The sequence below is a fragment of the Prionailurus viverrinus genome, chromosome C1 (assembly GCF_022837055.1).
Source record: "Prionailurus viverrinus isolate Anna chromosome C1, UM_Priviv_1.0, whole genome shotgun sequence".
In the NCBI taxonomy this organism is placed as follows: Eukaryota; Metazoa; Chordata; class Mammalia; order Carnivora; family Felidae; genus Prionailurus; species Prionailurus viverrinus.
The window spans coordinates 149,564,160-149,586,080 of record NC_062568.1 but is presented as its reverse complement, the minus strand read 5'-3'; the positions used below and the strand labels follow the sequence as shown (position 1 = coordinate 149,586,080).

The window sequence follows — 21,921 nt, the reverse complement described above, 5'->3', positions numbered from 1 at the left end:
CTGTTGGTGCCTGACGCCTGAGGCATTTAGAAGGGATTGAATGTGTGTAGAGTGAATGGAGATCAAGATCTACAAAAGCAAAATGTAAATGTCCTTTTACTCATTTTTCAGTCATTCAGCATGCATGTATCAAATGCGTAGAATTTCTAAATTCTGTTCTTAAATGTAGAGATGAAATACAACCCCACCTAAAGCTGCTTACAGTCTTGCAGGAGAGACAGGACAAGGGAGAAGACTGCTTTCCTCTCAGGGGGTGGGTGATGAGTTAGAGGAGCTCTATCTACAGATGCCCCTCACTGCACAAGAAGTTCTGCCTTGCAGGGACACCCCTTTATTTGGGATTCAGAGTGGGAGGGGGACCTTCCTAAAACTTCAGATTGAAGATCCTCTAGGAGCAGAGAAGTCTGTAACATTGCCCCAGAAAGCAATGTGGATAGCCTTCTGGTTCATCTTCAGCCAGTTTGTATCATCCTCCATCTTAAATGTAGGGAGACAACCTGCAAATCATCTTTCTGAGGCCCATTCTACATCTGAAACTGGTGACACTGAGAGTTCCCTGTGGGATTCTCTTTCAGCTCTGTATCTATAGAAAGAATATTTTTAAATCTGAAAGAAATTGAGAAATTCAAACTAAGGGGGAGTAAAAGCCATACTATCACTTTTTCAGAATGCACTGATTTTGCTGTCCTTTTTGAGTAACAAGATCATTGCAGGTGTTTTATGTGTTAAATTGTCCAATGAAAGAAGGCAAAAATGTGTAATATGTCTATATTTACCTCTCTCTTTTGTATGTCAAACCTTAGACTATTATTAAAGGTCCCATTTTGAACAAGCCAAGCAACCAATGCTAAAAAAAGGAAAAGAAAAAGAAAGAAAGAAAGAAAGAAAGGGGAAAAAAAGCTATTCAATCATTATCTGAGTGGATAATGACATCCATTGTCTATCGCTTCCTATGATTTACTAGTACTGTTGCCAAGAGCAACATGTCAAGAAATTCCATCTCTTAATGATACAATAAAATTTCTGTTAAAAGCATTTTATTAGGAAAGCCGAGCTCTTCTTTGTAAGCACAAATTTGTTTTTTTTAAAGAGGTTTTTTTTTTTTCTTTTTTTTCCCCTCGGACAAAGATGTCTTCATTCTACCATTGCCGAAGATAGTTTTCTAATAATCTTGTTCTGGTTACAAATATTCATGTGTAATACCTGTTAACCAGGTTGTCTAAGAGCCCTTCACTTTGTACCTTTTTAAAACAGCTGAAAGAAAGGCTTCTAATTGAACAAAATAAATAGGACACAGGAACTAAAGCGTCTATATGTTTAATAAGCCTTTGTGTTCAGATCACATTGCTCATTCCACATGAATCACTCCAAATACAGCTGAGGTGAGGATATCATTTGAATCCAAGTACCTATCACCACTTCTCCATGTGGTGGGTAAGATCCATATTATGGAAATAACGAAAGCTAAATAAAATTGGCATTACCTTTAATGATGCTGTCAATAGCAACCACCCAGCAACGAGCATCGATCGTCACAGGCTGGAGTGACACTCCTTGCTTCCACTTCTGGTTCTTCCATTTCTGCAGCCACCTGGTGACACCCCTCATCACCAGTCATCCACTGTTCCTCATTTTCTCAGGATGTAAAAGAGGCAGCCAACTCCTCCACATCCTGTCCTGTAGGGTACTGTAATAAACGATCATATTTGTAAAACCAGTTGGATTGCTCCTGCTTAGCATTTGGAGTGGGAAGGATGTATTGGAAGAAATGGGAGCTACAACTTCTGCCTTTGATCTCCCTCACTTTCAGTAGGACCTAGCCCAAGTTATTTGTTGCCTTCTGCAAAGCTCATTGTTTTCTTTTCTAAAATGAGATGGCAGTATTCTGTGAAATATGGGTTCTAAAACTTCCACGATCTTATATGGAAAAATACACATTTACTTCTGACGTCTTAACTGCCCCACAACACATAAGTGCAAACTGATCTCAAACTGGGCTTCAGAACAGTCAAATATTTTGGCCCTCAGATATACCTTATAACATTTCTTATTTGAAAAATGGCAAAAGCACAAAAATAGAAAAATTACATATAACACCACTACTTTTTAAAATTATATATAGGGCACCTGGATGGCTCAGTTGGTTGAGCATCTGGCTTAGGCTCAGGTCATGATCTTGCAGTTTGTGAGTTCAAGCCCCACATCGGGCTGTCTGCTGTCAGCGCAGAGCCGGCTTCAGATCCTCTGTCCTCCTCTCTGTGCCCCTTCCCCACTTGTGCGCTCTTTCTCACTCTCTCTCAAAAATAAGCCTTAAAAAAATAAATAAATAAATAAAAGTATGTATAAAATTTAAGTTTTCATATGGCCCTTCTAGTCTCACTTTGTTAATAGCGTTAATAGTGGCGTGTAGTCTTCCTGACTCCTTTTGGGCAACTACCTTATTAACGATGGACTTGGCAAGGGCTGCCCTCTTGATGTGATGGCATCACCCAGAGGTTGTGCCCTACAAACCTATGCAACCGAATGTAGAAACTCCACAATTAGTTACCTTTGCAAAATTCTTTGATGGGTCAAGCATCTCCATTCTGAAAAACTGTCATCCTTTAAAAAAATTGTAAAGATACAAACGCAATAAACAAGGGTGTTATTTGCTTAGTACTTAGACAATATGATAATGGGTCGGTCCTTAGTCAATCTGATAAATAGCAGAGGTAATGATGAGAAGGAAAAGGAAGATAAGAGATGAGAAAAGACTGTGTGAGGACATACATTGAATCACTCTTTGGAAAAAAGTATGAAAGCAGCATCTCTCGATTGGCCCATATCTGAGAAGCATGTGAGATGCTTGATGTTTTTGTAAAAATCCGTCTTCGTTAAAAATAACTCATTGTGTCTTCTGACCAAGGATTATTTGGCAAGGGCAAGTTTACCAGGATATGTGGAGTGGTTTACTTCTTCATAGGGATGTATAGCATTTAATGAACAGCACTGGATTCTGTCTTTGTGGCTAGTTAGGTGATATGTATTTCCCAGCAGAAAACAGTCACTAAACAAGGATGATAAATCAGTTTTGCTTCAGGAGCCCCATTATGAAAATTACCGGTTTAAGTCTGAGCCTTGAGGATTAATGCCCTTGGGGAGGGGCAGGGGAGAAGCTCTCTGTTAACACATTAAGTTAACAAGATTTTTCTCATCATTAAGGACTCAAGTGACCCAAAGGCTGGAGGAAAAACTTGTCAGGTTTTCATGGAGTGAGCAAACTCAGCCCCACTTATTACTGGAACTCCCTTGCTATATCCACTCTGTACTTTGCTCATCATTCCTTCTATCTCATTTACTACTACACAGCCCTAAACCACTTCTCCTCCTTCAAAGTAAAGGCTTATAGATTTTACTCACCTTCAAAGTAAAGGCTTATAGATTAATTCCTTGTGATTATTTTTTACCTCCATCATCACCTGCACTACTAGTCAGAATTAGCTCTTTATTTTGGTTTCTGAACCTTGCTGTTGACAAATCAGTCTCCTCCACAAGACTGTCTTATTCTCAAGAGTGGAAATGGTGTCTAGAGGATCTACATTTTTTATCTATCTGGAGCCTAAACATGGTGCCCAGCAGAAGGGAAGTGTCTAAAAATGTTTGTGACTTTAATGTACACATAAGAACAGAAACCTAGTGGGAGATAGTTTGCTTTACAAACATACACAGACAACCTTCATCAGGTAAACTTCTCTTTTCAAATCTTAGGTTCGAGTGACCTTGATCCTTCGATGATGTTGGACACAGGAGAGACCATTGATACAGGTTCTGATTATGAAGATCAGGTAATTAAAATCTGAAAATATCTCTTTATTTTAAATGGTTTTAAATATAAATTTTAGCCTTTGTAAATGTTTTATGAAAATTAGAATTATAAATCATTTTTTCAAGTGTTTACAGGTAACTAATACCATATTTCATGATAAATCACACTAACCTATAGCTTTTGTCCACGAACTTTGGCCTTTCAGCCTTCCCTTCCCGACAGTTCCAAAACAGCAATTAATTAAGGAAAGGTTTGTGGTTAAAGTTACATGAGATGGAAATGAGGTTGTGTGAGGTTCTCTTGTCCAAGAATTTGTCTGTGTCTCTGTCCCTTTCCAATAATGAACTAACAGTATTTACTGAGTATCAGCTACAGGTTCAGGGTTCTGCTTTTCTATTTCTAACCTTTGAAAAGGACTAACGACCAAGGACAACACAGCCAAGAAGTCAATTATATTTTCTATTTTAATAAAACTAGAGAAATTTATCTGGGTCATTTTCCTCTCAGCAGAACTCTCCCCACTGCTGTATTTTAATAATCCAAAATAGTTGGGCAAATGCTCCGACTCTCTAATTAGGCTTTTTGTTTAAAAAAAGGATAATGTCTGAAAATTCCTTCTACCGCTCATCAGTGTTGCTCTGTGATGGCTGAAAGCCAAGTGAATATGTTCCCAAGGGTTTTTTTCTCCCATCTTCAACTAATATATGTCACAGATAAAGCATATCTAACCAGTGTCCAAATGTAATGGCTGGCTACACATTTCATATTCATATTCAGAAGCTATTTTCATGAGCATTGGGTTTCTTATTTTATACCACAAAGCAAGGAGAAAATATTGACAAGTGATATAATAAGTACTATGTATTTATACTATTTTTAAACACTTATTGACATTTAATATATATTAAACATTGTGCTGAGTTCCTTAGTTTTATTATGTCACTAATTACTAACAACATCTCTAGGATATAGGGATTATTATCTTCATTTTATAGATAAAGAAAATTAAGACTCAAAGAGCAAGTTGCCCACCATTACAAAAATAGTTTCACAGTGGGGAAGTGAACTTAGGGCACATTTCCTCACATCTGTACCAGACTGCCTCCTAACTCAGCCTCCAAATACAGGCCATTCAGTGGTACATTTTAGGAGCCTTTTCAGTTGCCAGCCCCTAAGACTCTATCAGAGGCAGATTCTAAACACCACTATTGAAGATGAGCTCATGATCCAAAATTACGGGCTGGATGAAGAAATGAACCATTACAAGATATCCAGCTGATTTAAAAATGGAAGGTTTCACACCCCTCAAGAACTAGAGAGAACAGGAAAGTCTGAAAGAATTTTTAATATAGGAATACTTAAAATATTCAAGAAGATAAAAGGAAGAAACCATGAAACAAGTACAAGAGAGAATGGGAAGGAAGAGGCAGGAAGGAAAAGGAAAGAAATAGAAATTCTAAGCACAAAAAATATTGCCATTGAAATAAAAACCTAGTTAACAGGTTGAATAGCAGACAAAACATAGCTGAAAAGAGACCTAAGGACAGAGCTGAGGAAATTGCCTTAGAATAAAACAGAAAGCTGAATAGTTGTCAAATGTAAGAAAGAACTTAGGAGACACTGAGGATAGAATGGTAGGGCCAACATATTCAAAAAAGAGTTCCAGGAAAAAATGGGAGAGGATGGAACAGGGGCTCCCTTTTAGTTACCATTTTATTTTATTATTTAAACAGATAATAGTTGAGAATTTTACAGAGATGAGAAATGACACAAATCCCAAGATTGAAGGAACACATCCAGTTCTGAGCAAGATTAAAAAAAAAGATACAAAAAAAACACCTCTTCACCTCATCATTTAGTCACTCAACAAATACTAATTGAGCGCCTAATATATGCCAGGTATTGTTTAGATAACTGAAATATGTAATTATATAAAATAGGCAAGAAGCTTATATTCTAGTACAGAAGACGGATGCTAAACGTCAACATGATAAGTTAGTAAATTCTCCAGATGTCAGAAGTGGTAAATTCTATGAGAAAAGAAGTAGAACAAGGTGAGAGGGTCAGGAATACTGGGGTTGGGAACAGATTATAGTTTTAAGTAGGATGGCCTCATTAAAGAGGTGTGATCTGACAGAAACCTGGCATATAATGTAAAACATCAGAACACAGAAGACAAAAATAGAATATTAAAAGCAAAAAGGCATTACCTATCAAGGAACAGAAATTTTGGTGGTAGCAGATTAAATAAAGCAAGAGCTTGCATTTTTTGAGCATCTGTTATAAGCCAGACACTGTGTTTTATGATTTACATGCATTGTTATCAATCCTTAAATAACTCAAGAAGGTAGCTCCTTTTATCCCCAATTTACACAGAGGACATTGAACCTCATAGAAGTTAAGACACTTCCCAAGACTGCCCAGCTAGCAAGCTGCAGAGCTGGGAAACAAACTTTGATTAGCCAGAATCTAGTTTTTACTTTTACCATTCCAAATAAAGCCATTGTCCAGGTCACTGGTGATCTTTGTCAATTCCAGTTAACACTTTTTAGTTAACTTTCTTGACCTTTGCTGCGTGTTATTCACCAAACTTTTACTATAAAGTGTAGTAAATACCTTAGGCTTTGTGAGCCCTATGGTCTCTGTTGCAATTTTTCAAAGTCCACATTGTGGTGAAAAGCAGTCATAACAACACGTAAACAAATGAGTTTGGCTGTGTTCCAGTAAAGCTTTATTTACTGATACTGAAATTTGAATTCCATGTACTCCTCCTGTGATTTGTTTCAACGATTTAAAAATGTAAAACCCAAAACTGAGAGCCTATACACAAACAAGCAGCACAGTGGATTTGACCTGCAGGCTATAGTTTGCTGACCCCAGGGGTAAATCATCTTCACATTCTTGACATTCTCCTCTCTCCCTTAGATTCTAGCACTTCTAAATTATTTATACTGTTCTAAGTGCTTCACATTTATTACCTCATTTTATCCTCAGACAATGACGAGTTAGATATTATTGTTATATTTTATTTAAATATATTTTATTTAAAACATGGGGCGCCTGGGTGGCACCGTCGGTTAAGCGTCCGACTTCAGCCAGGTCATGATCTCGCGGTCCGTGAGTTCGAGCCCCGCGTCGGGCTCTGGGCTGATGGCTCAGAGCCTGGAGCCTGTTTCCGATTCTGTGTCTCCCTCTCTCTGTGCCCCTCCCCCGTTCATGCTCTGTCTCTCTCTGTCCCAAAAATAAATAAAAAACGTTGAAAAAAAAATTTTTTTAATAAATAAATATATTTTATTTAAAACATATTTTTTGTTACTTATTATTATTATTATAGTGTTATTCCAATAAGGAAACTGAGGCACAGAGAAATTAAACAGTTTATTCAAGGTCACATAGCTGGCAAGAGGTAAAGGCAGAATTCAAACATAGCCATCTGACTCCAGAGCCAGGATCAGGAAAGATAGGCTGGGCTCTGCTATGGTAACAAATAAAACTCAAAATCTGAGTACTTTCCAGGGTTCTTGTACATACAACCTCCAAAGGGATCATGGATGGGAAGGCAAAGAGCCTGAGGAAGATGGACCAGCTCTTAATTGCACATTACCTTCTCCCACGTTCTTCAGGTGTTCCCCAGTCACTGGCCCTCCCTACATCCAGGGAGGCGGGGAAATGGAGCTTTCTTGTGCCTCCAGGAAAGGAGGGATGAGTTTGGTGGACACTGAGTCAGTCTTGGCCACAGATCTCTTGCCCTACTCTGTGTTCACTCTCTCGGTGCTCCTCCTACATATTGGTCCACTCGTTCTTGGTTTTCTTGCCGACCTGCTCTCTGTTGGTCCTTTACTTAAATGTGGGTGTTCCCCAGCATCCATGGCCCTTTGGATCCTCACTGAACATGTCCTCCTTTAAAAAGCTCAGCCATAGCCATGATTTCCACTTCACCCAGCGTTCCCAGGTGAGCTCCTGTTGCATATGTCTGCCTGCTAAACAGTGCTGGTTGGATCTCCCATGTGCATCTCAAACTCAACACATCCAAAACCAAACTCCCCATCTTCCCCCACAAAATCTGCTCGCCCTTCTGTTTTCCCTATTTCTGTTAATGATACCTCCATCCTGCCAGCTGCCCAAGCTAGAAACAGGATGTCTTCATAGCCTCCTTCCTTTTTCTCCCCCTCTACATCAGTTTGTTCAAGAAGCCAGTCAGTTCTCCTGTGCAGAAATCTCTCCTTCCCTCTCCAGTCCCACTGCCACTGCCCTGGTTTGCACCCTTGACTTTCCTCCATGGGATCACAGAGACAGTCTCCAACCAGTCTCCCTGCCCCAGCCTCCTATGGCACACAACATAATCATCTTGCTGAAAAGCAAAGCCAGTCACGGCATTCTGCTTCTTAAAAACCTTTTTGCCTCCTCATTGATGTCAGAATGATATTGGAAACTCTTATCATAATACGTGGGAACCTTCAAATCAAAATCTGAACCCCTGCATCCCTCCCAAATTCATCCCTTTCCAGTCACCAAAACACACTGAATCCTCCAGCTACACCAAGCCATTTTCCATTCCTCCAAGTGGCTTGTGATTTGCACAGTCCTTTTCCTCTCTATAGAAGCTTCTACCACCCATCATGCCTATTCCAGATAACCCAGTCATGCACCATCAGGACCAAGCTTCTTCTCAAAGAAGCCCTTACCTCATTACATGTTCAGTTCACCTTCTTGGGGAGCCCATGAGACCCTGTGTTGTAATATTCTGTGGCATGACAGGGAGTGCATTCTTTTCTGGGTGTCCTCAATGCCTGCCACCAGCCTGGCATGTAGTATGTCCCCAATAAAAGTCCATTTTTTTAAAGCCCATAAAATGACTTCTAGTTCTTCTTTATATGTGATTTTTGATAACTTGCTAACTCTTGCTAACTTTTTTTGTATCAATTTTTAATTTACATTCTAGTTAGTTAACATATAGCGTAATATTGGTTTCAGACATAGAATTTAGTGATTTATGATTTACATATAACACTCAGTGCTCATCACAAGTGCCCTCCTTAATGCCCATCACCCATTTAGCCCCTCCCCCATCCACCTCCCCTCCATCAACCCACAGTTTGTTCTCTATAGTGAAAAGTCTCTTTATGGTTTGTTTCCCTCTTTTATTTTCCCTCATCCTCTATGTACATCTGTTTTGTTTCTTAGATTCCACATATGAGTGAAATCATAGGATATTTGTCTTTCTCTGACTTATTTTGCTTAGCATAATACACTCTAGCTCCATCCATGTTGTTGAAAATGGCAAGATTTCATTCTTTTTTGTGGCTAAGTAATATTCCATTGTGTACATTTGTGTGTGTGTGTGTGTGTGTGTGTGTGTGTGTGTGTGTGTATAACATCTCCTTTACCCATTAATCAGTCGATAAACATTTCGGTTCTTTCCATAATTTGGCTATTGTTGATAGCACTGCTATAAACACTGGGGTGCATGTGCCCCTTTGAATCAGTTATGTTTGTATCCTTTGGGTAAATACCTACTCGTGCAGCTGTTGGGTCACAGGGTAGTTTTATTTTTAACTTTTTGAGGAACCTTTATACTGTTTTCCAGAGTGGCTGCACCAGTTTGCATTCCCACCAACAGTGAAAGAGGGTTCCCCTTTCCCTACATCTTCACCAACACCTGTTGTTTCCTGTGTTGTTAATTTTAGCCATTCTGATAGGTGTGAGGTGGTATCTCATGGTTTTGATTTGTATTTCCCTGGTGATGAGTGATACTGAGCATCTTTTCATGTGTCTGTAAGCTATCTGTATGCCTTCTTTGGAAAAATGTCTATTTATGTCTTCTGACCGTTTCTTTCTTTTTTTTAAGGTTTATTTATTTATTTTTAGCCTCAGTGGCTCAGTTGGTTGGGCATCTAGATGACTTTGGCTCAGGTCACAATCTCGTGGTTCCTGGGTTTAAGCCCTGCATTGGGTTCTGTGCTGACAGCTGGGAGCCTGGAGCCTGCTTCAGATTCTGTGTCTCCTTCTCTCTCTGCCCCTCCCGTGCTCATGCCCTGTCTCTCTGTCTCTCTCTCAAAAATAAATACACATTTTAAAAATTTTATTTATTTTGAGACAGAGAGAGAACACAAGTGAGGGAGGGGCAGAGAGAGAGGGAGAGAGAGAGAATCCCAAGCAGGCTCCACACAGGCAGAGCCCAGTGCAGGGCTCGAACTCACAAACTATAAGATCGTGACCATAGTCAGACATTTAACTGACTGAGCCACTCAGGCTCTCCTTCTGCCCATTTCTTAACTGGATTACTATTTGTGTGTGTATGGATGCTTGATAACTCTTTTGAGCCTGGGTTTCCTTCTCCAGAAAATGATGATAACCCCACTTGGAAGTACTGTTGGGAGATGTAGACAGTACAGGGGGCCTTGTACAGAACAAATACTGCATAAATGTAAACCCTTCCCCAGCCCAACTCAGACTGAACTTTTTAGGAATCACTGCCTTTCTGTAGCTGACAGAGGCCCCCATTTCCTCAGCTAAGGGAATGCTAATTGAGCACTTCTGGTTTTCAGTCTGGCATGTAGGAACTTTATCATAACCAGTGTTTCTTAACAACAAGTAATAAGCTGAACAAACTGAAAATCCAACAGTTCTTCTTAAATCTCTCAGAGAAGTAGGTCACAATACAAACCACTGCACCCAAAATTGGAGAGACAGGCAGAGTCAAAGAATCACAGCTTACCAGAATAGAAACCCACAAGCAAGAACCTCACCAGGAGCCAGTGCCTGTGTAGGTAGGAAACCCTACACTGTACTTGGCAAATTGCAGGAGGCTCAGTGTGGGCAAGTGTGAGAATTCAAAATTCCAGGGGGGGGGGGGCAGGCATAGAGGTCCCCACGCTTCTGTGAGTTTCACTTCCACAAGCTCTACCAGGCCCTCACAGTGAATATCAGAGAAAAATCCTTTAGTGCTTCTGGCAAGGGGAAGGGGCACGGAACTGTTTTGAAATACACCGGAGCCCTCTGTTTTTAACAAGGCCTGCTCCCAGGAGAAACTATTTTGTCAGAACCTAACCTGCTGTGGTTTTATCAGAGCCTACTCTACCTGGGAGAACAAAAATACCCAACTCCAGCCCCCTCTAGCTATCCTGTTCCACCTAAGGGTGGAAGATCCTGAGATACACTGGTGAAGTTCACAGTCCAGGGGGGTCTCCAAAAGACTGACATAACCATAGGACAGTATGTGTTTCACAGAATGGTTCCTCTGCCCCCACACCTTACCGCTGCGTTACTAAAAGTTTATTTATTGCAGTTTCTTTTACCTAGTACATCATGTCCACCTTTCAACAAAAAACTAGAAGGCATCCTAAAAGGCAAAAACAGATTTGAAAAGCATGAGAACAAGAGTAATATATGGCAGGATTACTGAACTTATAGGAACAGGAATTTTATTAAAAATATTATTAATATGTTGAGGGCTTAAATGGAAAAAGTAGACAACATGCAAGAACAGGTAACGTGCAAGGTAACGTAAGCAAAGAGATGGAAATCCTAAGAAAGAAACAAAAAGAAATGCTAGGAATCAAAAACACTAGAACAGAAATGAGGACTGCATTTACTAGGCTCATTAGTAAACTAGACATGGCTGAGGAAAAAATATCTGAGCTTGAGGATACGAAAACAGAAGCTTCTAAAACTGAACAGGCAAAGAGATAGAAAAAACCCAGAAAACAAAAAACATAATAGAACATTCAAGAACTATGAGACAATTACAAAAGGTGAAATATACAAATATATTGAAACTGCAAAAAAAGTCAAAGATTAAAGAAAAAAAATCTTGAAAAAGGCGTGAGGAAAAATACACCTAACCCATGGAGAAGTAAAGATAAGAAATACATTCTATATCTACAATGGAGTATTACTTAGCAATCAAAAAGAATGAAATCTTGCCATTTTCAACTATGTGGATGGAACTGGAGGGTATTATGCTAAGTGAAATTAGTCAGTCAGAGAAAGACAAATATCATGTGACTTTACTCATATGAGGACTTTAAGAGGCAAAACAGATGAACATAAGGGAAGGGAAACAAAAATAATATAAAAACAGGGAAAGGGACAAAACAGAAGAGACTCATAAATATGGAGAACAAACTGAGGGTTACTGGAGGGATTGTGGGAGGGGGGATGAACTAAAGGGGTAAGGGGCACTAAGGAATCTACTCCTGAAATCATTGTTGCACTATATGCTAACTAATTTGGATGTAAATTTTTAAAAATAAAAAATAAAATTAAAAAAAAAAAGAAATGCATTCAACTTCTCAGGGCACCTGGGTGGCTCAGTAGGTTAAGCATCTGACTTCTGCTCAGGTCATGATCTCACAGTTTGTGAACTTGAGCCCCACATTGGGCTCCACACTGACAGTGAAGAGCTTACTTGGGCTTCTCTCTCTCTCCCTCTGTCTCTGACCCTCCCCTACTCATGCTCTCTCTCTCTCTCAATAAATAAATAAATAAACTTAAAAAAATATATTCAACTTCTCAAAAAACATGCAGGCAAGAGGAGAGTAAAATACTTAGTGTATAAAGGGAAAAAATTTTTAAAACCTGCAATTCTGTATCCTATGAAAATATCCTTCAAAAGTGAAGGAGGAAAGACTTTCTCCAACAAAAATTAAGGGAATTTGTTGCCAGTGGGCCTGCCTTGGAAGAAATGTTAAAAGAAGCTCTCTGGAGAGAAGGGAAGTGATATACATTAGAAATTTCTATCTCCATCATAAAGACTGTTAGAGAATGAATAAGTGAAAGTAAAATGAAAACTTTTATTTTTCATATTCTTAATTGATCTAACAGATAATAATGTATTCAAAATAATAGCAATGATGTATTCAATTAGGCATGTTCATGTATAAGTGAAATGAATGACAGCAATGATGCAAGGACGGGAGAAAGAATTAAGAATACTTTGTTATCATTCTCACTGTCCACTTATTTGAAAGTGGACTTGGATTCTTTTAAATGTATATTGCAAACTCTAGGGCAGCCACTAAAAAAAAAGTTTAAAAAGAAGTATAATTGATATGCTAAGAAAGTAAAGAAAATGGAATTATTTAAAACCTCAATTAAATGACATAAAACACAGTTAAAACAATGAAGGAAGAAAGGGTTTGGAAGCCAAAAATAGGAACAAAGAAAATGGTAACAAATATGGTAGATATGAATCCACCTTCATCAACACTTTAAATGTCAGTGATCTAGGGGCACCTGGCCAGCTCCATTGGAAGAGCATGTGACTCTTGATCTTGGGGTCATGAGTTCGAACCCCATGTTGAGTGTAGAAATTACTAAAAAAGATAAATGAACAAACAAAAAAATGTCAGCTATCTAAATATACCAAATAAAAGACAGAGATTTTCTGCATGGATCACAAAATAAGACCCAAATCTATAAGAAACCTACTTTAAATATAAAGACACATATAAATTAATGTAAAGAGATGGAGAAAAATATACCATGCTAACACTGACCAAAAGAAAACAAGAGTAGCTATATGAGTGCCTGGGTGGCTCAGTAGGTTGAGCATCTAACTCTGGATTTCAGCTCAGGTCATGTTCTCAGGTTCCTGGTTTCAAGCCCTGCATCAGTCTCCATGCTGACAACACAGAGCCTGCTTGGGATTCTCTCTCCCCCTCTATCTCTGCCCCTCCCCCATTCCTGTGCTCATGCTCATACTCTCTCTCTCTCTCAAAATAAATAAACTTTAAAAAAAAAGAGTAGACAGAGCAGACAGAGCAGACTTAAGAGCAAAGAAATTTATCAGGGATAAAGAAGGGCATTACATAATGATAAAGGAGTCAGTATTCCAAGACAACCTAATAGTCCTTAATGGATACGCACCTAACAACAGAATGGGTCCAGGCTCACTGTCCACCCAAGTCCTTGATCCCACCCCTTCCATCTCCCTAAGACCTTGTTCCATTAATGGGTATTGCTTCATCTTTCTCAAGGCCCTCATTCTCAAAGTATCTTTCTTTTTCTCTAACAACCCAATACCCCTGCTTTGAAGGAAGAAGGAATGATCAACAGTGCCACGTGTCCTAAGAAGGTCAAGTGGGATACTTTCTTCTCCCCTTTCCATCAACACCAAATTTGGTAAAAGAAAAGGCATTACCCCTGCTTCCATGACTTCACCTGTAAACCACCTTCTGCCTACACTGCTTCTCTAAGAGACTATTAAAAATCATCTCATTACCATCAAGTCAGGAAGACGTTTACAGTGTATGGAGTCCAATATACCGATGACACTTTCTGCTGTCTCAAAACTCTTGGGTCCCTTGGCTTATCTCTATGGCCATTATTTCTTTGCCTCCTCCCCCCATCGTGATCTGTAATGTGAGAAGAGCCTGGAGAATGGGCATTATAGAGCAGGTTAGGTGTTTTGAATTTATTCTAGGCACAATGGGAAGCTTTAAAGAGTTGTTTTGTTTGTGGCAGGGGTATATGAAGGAGGAGCAGGACATAACATAATTATATTTATGTTTTAAAAAAAGATCGCTCTTGCTATAATGTGAACACATTGGAAGAAGACAAGAATTGTTTAGGGAGGCTTGCACTGGAGTAATGGAGGAGATAGAAAGGGATTTATTTATTTTTTATTTTATTTATTTATTTATTTATTTATTTATTTATTTTAATGTTTTTTTTTTAATTTTTTTTTCAACGTTTATTTATTTTTGGGACAGAGAGAGACAGAGCATGAACGGGGGAGGGGCAGAGAGAGAGGGAGACACAGAATCGGAAACAGGCTCCAGGCTCTGAGCCATCAGCCCAGAGCCCGACGCGGGGCTCGAACTCCCGGACCGCGAGATCGTGACCTGGCTGAAGTCGGACGCTCAACCGACTGCGCCACCCAGGCGCCCCTTAATGTTTATTTTTGAGACAATGTGAGAAACAGAGTGCATGCAGCGGAGGGGCAGACAGAGGGTGACACAGAATCCAAAGTGGGCTCCAGGCTCTGAGCTGTCAGCCCAGAGCCTGACGTGGGGCTTGAACTCATGAACTGTGAGATCATGACCTGAGCCGAAGTTGTATGCTCAACTGACTGAGCCACTCAGGCGCCCCAGAAAGAGATTTATTTAAGAGGTACTTTTGAGGAAAAACCAACAGGACTTCATGTTAAAATGGATGTGAGAGCCAGGAGGGCATGAGCTGTTAGAAAAAAATGATCAGGTTTTTAACTTGTACAGTTGGGTAGATGGTAGTGGCATTCACTGAGAAAGAACAGTAAGAAAACACCAGTTCTGTAAGAAAAGAGCATGAGTATAATTTTAGATATTGTGAATTCAAAATGCCTTAATGCATCCAAGTAGAGAATTCAAGTGAACAATTGAACGTACAAATCTGGGCTGGAAATACAGATTTGTGAGCCCCTGAATATAGGTAGAACTTGAAGCTGCATGTGGAGATGATACTTAAAGAAAAAGAACAGACTTAAAAAGAGAAGAGGATCTACAGCTGAGAAATGAAGAAATTCAAAGACCAGGTAGAGGAAGACGGGCCAGGAAAAAGTGTGTGTGTGTGTGTGTGTGTGTGTGTGTAGAAGTTGGTGTTAGAGAGAAAGCAGGAAAATCAGCAGAATGTGATGTCCCCAAAACCATAGAAGACAGTATTTCAAGAAGCAGAGAGGGCGAAGTGTTGACAAGAGGATGAAGAGGGAGAATGGAAAGTGGCCATTGTATAGAGAAACATGGAGGAAATTGTTGACCTTACAAAGGGTGATTGGGAAAGTTGTTTGTAATGGAAGACACTTGGGCATGTTTTAAAACTCACAGGAAAAGTCCATTCATTTGCGAGAAGGAGTATATACAAGACAGAAGAAGATTTCTGAATGTAGGAAGACTGGTTTCTAAGGTCAGGTGTGTAATGTGGGAAGTTAATATGTTGCTGTCAGATGACTTCCAGAGGCAGAGCCATCTGTTGAGAGTCTGAGATTAGAAGCAAGTAGCAGATTGACTTGTAGAATCCACTGGAGAGAGAAGTGAGGAAACACAGCGGGATTGGCAAGCAGTCAGGGAGTCCACGTGATGTTAGTGTCTGGAAATGTATTTTTACCCATCTACCCTTTTCCTTTTTGTCTCATTCATTTACCAAATGTTTATTGGGTACCCCATAGATGCCAGACACTCTTGTAGACACTAACAATACAGAGTGCTGTGGAACTTCCATGGGCACAGGGAAGGTTGATAGTTTCCTTCACTCAGTGATGGAGTTTTATCAAATGTGTGCTGCAAGGAGAGCAGAGCATGAGCAGAATAAGTGAGGGTGGGCCCAGAACAGGAAGTAAAGTGGACAAAAGATAGGGGGAAAGTCCAGAAGAACTAAGAGTGCATTTGACTTCCTTAAAAATATAACTCTGTGTCACAATTATGAGCTAACTCTTTATTAAAAAGAATATTTGATCCTGAAATCCTGGCAATTCTGCAAGGATTTCAAATCCTCCTTTTTCCTCCTTCTTCCTCCTTGAGATCTTCTCTAATAATTAAAGTAAACATTCATTTCTTGCCTGCCCCATTGAACACCCAACACGCTTGAGGTTTATACCCTAGGTCTTAGCACTTGATTATATTTAATTTTGTACTTCATTATATACTGTCTCCTATCCCTCCCTGATTGTGTCCTGCATGCATCTATGATGAGAAAGAACATAGACTGTGGAGCCAGACAGACCTGGTTTAAAGCCAGTGTCAACACTTACATATTCCAAGTTACTTAACCTCCTCAAGCCTGAGTTTCTTCACCTATAAAAATGGACATAATTCCTTGCAGGCTATTTAGATTGAACAAGAATCTATGTAAAGGTGCCTGGCACAGTAGGCCATCCAGTATATATTTCCTTTTCCTTCTTTCCTTCTCAGAAGGGAAGACTCTGATGTACTTCTTTTGTGTCCACTGCATTGTGACAGGGACACTGTCAGAATCAAACTAGACTTAATGAATAAAATCATAATGCCACATTCCCTGGCCAGAATAGATAACAGAGTTGTGTGTGTGTGTGTGTGTGTGTGTGTGTGTGTGTGTGTGTGTTTTAACTGAATTTCCACAGTGATATTCCACAGTGATATTCTAAATCAAGAAATACTACGTTTAGCCAAAGCATGTGTTAGGTTGTATTTGTAAGGCTGATTTAAACAATGCCATTTCCGAAGCAGTATATTTGAGTCACACAGCACTGCTCTCGATGGACTTACTCACTTACTCACATGTCGCCGACATGCTGAGTTCCCGTTCTAATGGGCAAATCTGGGTTTTGTGGCAAGTCTCACAAGGCCTAGCTGAAGCAGGGAAAATAGAATGGCCAGGCTTACCTCTCAGCTCTGCAGTAAGCACCTGTTCTTGGTTGTGAAAACTGTTGGTGGCCCATTGGAATGATAGAAGCAGAGACATTGGAGAGGGACTAAAGTCAGAAAGTTGTAAATCTAGCTTTTCCAAACACTCTAACAAAAATACCGGCTGCAGGCACAGGCAGCCAACTCTCCCTGGCTGTCTTCATGGACTGTGGGCACTTGGAGCTAATTGATTCTGTAAAAAGGAAGACAAGTCCCATTTTTAAATGTCATGAATCAATCAGAATATATTTCCACTATTCTTGACTGCAAAGCCAGGGATGTTTCATATTTTCAGTGTAGATATTAAATATTAAACAGCAATGTTATAACACTTAGGTTGCCAGTTTGGGCCAGAGTCCAATGTATTTCCACACTCTGAAGACATAAAGTAAATGCCTCATCACTATGCCTGTCTGGCATGCCCCACCAAAGAACTATAGGACAAATCTTTGCAGAAGGTCATGAGAACTGATAGAATTCTTCATTTCAGAGCAGTAGGATATACTCCAGAGGTAAAAATATATGAAGGACAACTATCAGTAGAGACTATTTGCTTTCCTCTTTTCAAAAAACCTATTATTCTTGTCAGACAGGTTTTGTAATTAATTTCATAGGCTCCTGTGGCATCTTATTAACTGGAATAATCCTGAATGCCTTGTCATTTTGAAGGCAAAAGGAAAATATTTGTGATTACACATTAGCATCACTGCCTCATAAAGGGAACAGAATAGAACTGTGTGTGACCTGTCACCTGATGTGCCTTAGAGTCTTAAAAACCAGGAAACTGTTGTTAACGGGAAACCAAATAACCTTCTGGGATTATGTGTTTACAGAAGTAAGGATGGGGAGAGTATGCAAAACCCTGAGAATCCTATCAAATAGCAAACATAGGCTTACACACTCTTAAATGAGAGGGATGTGATGACGTTGCCCTTTGCTCTTTGGAGTTGATTACCAAGGTGCAGTGTTACCATCGTCCACCTTCTGACACTCTTTCTCTTTCTATGGGATGTCAGGTCACAGTGTGTATCCTTGTTCCCATTTTCCTATCAAATCCATGTTTTTATCAGGGATGGCGGCTGTGGCTACAGCAAGTGAAGCCCCTAGGCTTAGAGTCCTGAATGGGTCTGAGTTCTGGTTCTGCCACTTAACGGCTTTGTGATGTTGGCACATCCACTTACTGCTCTGAGCCTCAGTTTACAAGTCTATAAAATGAAGAAAATTATTTGAAGATTAAAGAGCTGATTTCTATCAAGGCATTCTATCAAATGTAAAACACTGTATATATATGTATATATATATATGTATATGTGTATATATATATAGTTATATATATATATAGTTATACAAACATAAACTCTTAATATGATTATTTACTATGCATTTCTCCTGTCTTCTTTTGAATATAGATAGAAAATATGTTGGGGAACAACAGTTTTACCACTTAGAATTTTTAAAGGATCCCAAGAAAATAATAAAATAGTAAAAACAAAGAATTTACTTGGGATTCCAGTGTCATCCTAAAAGTTCCAGGCAGACTTTCCTTACTTTGACAAACACTTATTCCTACTTTTGGTATAGCCCTTGTCACATAGATAATGGCTATTTGTATACATGTCTCTCTCCTCCAGTAGATTATACCCAGGGACACAGACAATGTCTACTTTACTATAATTCCTTAATTCCTTGCATAATGGTTGACAGTGCATGGGAGGGCAATTCAGAAATATTTTCCCCATAAACAGAATGAAGAAGAATTTCAAAGGGAAGTACAAATCCGTGAACAGAGACCAGGGAATAAAACACATTTACATGACGATGATGAAAACATTGTTTTAATCTACATGTTTTCAAAAAAGCATTGCTAGGATATTGAGGGGTCCAGAAACTATCATGCAAGAAGTGGTTGAAGGATCTGGAAATATCTAAGTGGAGAAGTACATTCCACCGAAAGCAACATGACTGACCAGGCTCTTGCTGGCCTATTCAATCCATGGTGGGCAGGGTTTGTGGCCTTGTTCATGCCTTTGTTCCCAGTGCCTTGCATACCACCTGACTGATGATCAATAATTAATCATTCAGTGAAGGAATTCTATCAGTAAGGGACTATGTCATTTCAGAAAAGGGAGTTAGACTTTCACATTACCATGCGAGAGAGAATTGGGCCCTAGAAATAGAAATTACAAAAAGGTGGAATTCAGATGAGTGTATCTGAGTTTTCTAACTAGTTTAGGGTCCAGTTGAATATCTCATTGAAGATATATGCAAATTCCAGATAGCCATTGCTCATGGATGTTTTTCAAACTGATCTGTACTGGCATGGGGTGGAGGAATTCCATGCCTCCTAAGGTCCTTTCCATCTCTGAGTCTACTTGTTTACAAACAAGCCAAGGTGTGTGTGTGTGTGTGTGTGCACGTGCACGTGCGTGTGTGTGTGTGTGTGTGTGTGTAAAACATCAACTCCCACTACCATCATCCCAGAAATATCTAAACATTGTCCCCATTAGCCTGCTCCAGTACCTGAAGTCCCATCACCAGGGAGTTTAAGGGGGAAGGGAGGCTTGATACTGTGTCACTAGAAGGTTCACTCAATTTTCCATCATTAACTTATTTAATTAAATGTAACCAACTGAAGCTGAATAAAATTTTCATCATCTTAGAACACTGTTAATTGTACAGTCCTTTTCAGCTTTAAATTCATACCAGTAAAAATCATAGTATTATCGAATATCAAAAATCATAGGAGTGTTCTTTAAAAATGTAAACCTCTTAGGGGCACCTGGGGAATGTTAGTTATCTCAGTGCTGATCAGAAGTATTAACACAGTTTAGGGGCGCCTGGGTGGCTCAGCCAGTTAAGCATCTGACTCTTAATTTCAGCTCGTCATGATCTCACAGTTGGTGAGTTTGAGCCCCACAGCAAATAAGGATTCTCTCTCTCTCTCCCTCTCTCTGCCTCTCCCTTGCTCACAGTTGCTCTCTTTCTCCCAAAAAATAATAAATAAACTTAAAAAAAATATAACCCTGTTAGAAGCAGTCGAAACATATTATGTCATTGTCAGTCATGGACCCTGAAGTAGGAATGAATCCTTGTCATTAGCCAGAAGGGGTGTCATACAGTGTTACAGCCCGTGGTGTACAGAGGTTAAAACCATAGACTGGGGGTTCAGATAGCCTGGTTCGAGTTCTGTTTCTGCCAGTTACTAATCATGTGGCCTTGACCTTCTTTGTGCTAAACTTTCCTCACTTGCAAGACAGTGGTTTTGTGGGGGCATAAATGAGATAATATACACAATGTACTCAGAACAATAATTAATACCTAAAACGTATTAAGTACCTACTCCAAATCAGGCACAATGCTAAGCATTATTCAGTTATCTTAACAACCCTACCTCTGGCCCCAAGCATCAGTTGAGACAGATATTAAGTGAGTCGCCCCAGGTCACACAGCTAGAGAGTGGCAGAGCTATAACACAACTCCACCCTGTCCAGCACCAAAGGCTGTGCTCCCAACTTCCACAGCCTCCTTGCTGAAGATGTCGCTTTCTGGCCTTGCATTTGTGAGGGGTTTTCAGGGCAAGAGCCTGGAAGAGGAGTGATAATAATAATAGCTAGAATTTCTGGAGTGCTATCTATGGTTCAGGCACTATTCAAAGCACTTCACACACACTAAACCTCACTAAATCTTACAAAGTTTTATTATTATTCCCATTTTACAGATACAGAACTGAGATTCAAAGAGGCTAAGTAACATGCCACAAATTCAACCAGGCAATCTGACATCATTGAGCCTAAGTCTCCACCACACTGTGGTTTTACTTTAGGCTAGCCCTCTGTGGGGCAGGGGACTTTGGGAAACCAGAAAACCCTATCAATTTCAAGCTCTAAAGGAAAGCAGGGTATTGAGGTGAAAAAGAGACAGACAGTTGGAACCCATTTACCTTTTTTGATGACTTTGCTAGAACTTTCCGCAATGTTAGGGGTGGGAATGGGCCCAGAGAGGAACTGATGGGATGGACTTTCGAGGCCCACCATGCAGTAGTAGATACGGGGCTTTTGTTTGCTTGTCATGTCTTAAATTTAGAAGCTTGATAACTCATGAAGAACACCCTTGGCTCTACCCAGTAAATGCAACAATGCCCCTTTTAAAATCACTTTGCTTTTTAATTAATCCTGTTTGGGGGAACTAGCAGAGAACCCAACCTAAAACCTCTAGATTTTTACTGTGTATTCATAACCTTGAGGAGAATTCAGAGTCAACAGCTTTTATTAAGTGCATACCCTGTGCCAAGAGCTTTCGTGATCAGTTTAATCCTCGCCTCAACCCTGGGAGGAAAGTATCGTTATCCCCAAGGTCACAAAACTAATAATGTCTTCACTCCAAGTTCATCTCTTCCCAGTAGGCCATGCTGTTGCCCCAGAACCTGTAATAACGACCCCAGCAACCATCTCCTTGCAAAAGCAAAAACAACTAGCTTGTATTTTATGCCAGTATTTGCAATCACAGGAATTAATCTTTTCACGGGCTTATAAAATGAGCAAGCCATATAAGCAGATGTCTAAGATTGTAAGAAATGTCAACTCTGTGATCACTTCTCTTTCAATGCATAGTAATCTTTCATTTCCTTATCATTTACTTAAATTTAATAACGTATTTATAACAGCAAAACAAAATGCTATGGAAATTTTGGAAAATTACAGTAAGTATAAAGAAGAAAATTAACATTAACATTTTGGAATATTTCACTGATTAATAGAT

At 39.6% G+C, this 21,921-nt stretch overlaps 1 protein-coding gene across 2 annotated transcripts in view; it reads left to right on the top strand.

The window, feature by feature from the left end:
• AK5 (adenylate kinase 5) overlaps positions 1 to 21,921 on the top strand; it is a 258,183-nt gene that overhangs the window by 136,265 nt on the left and 99,997 nt on the right. For both annotated transcript variants that reach the window (XM_047871638.1, XM_047871639.1), the window contains exon 8: positions 3,748 to 3,824. In XM_047871638.1, the coding sequence (XP_047727594.1) occupies positions 3,748 to 3,824 (77 nt within the window). The remainder of the gene's footprint in view (positions 1 to 3,747; positions 3,825 to 21,921) is intronic.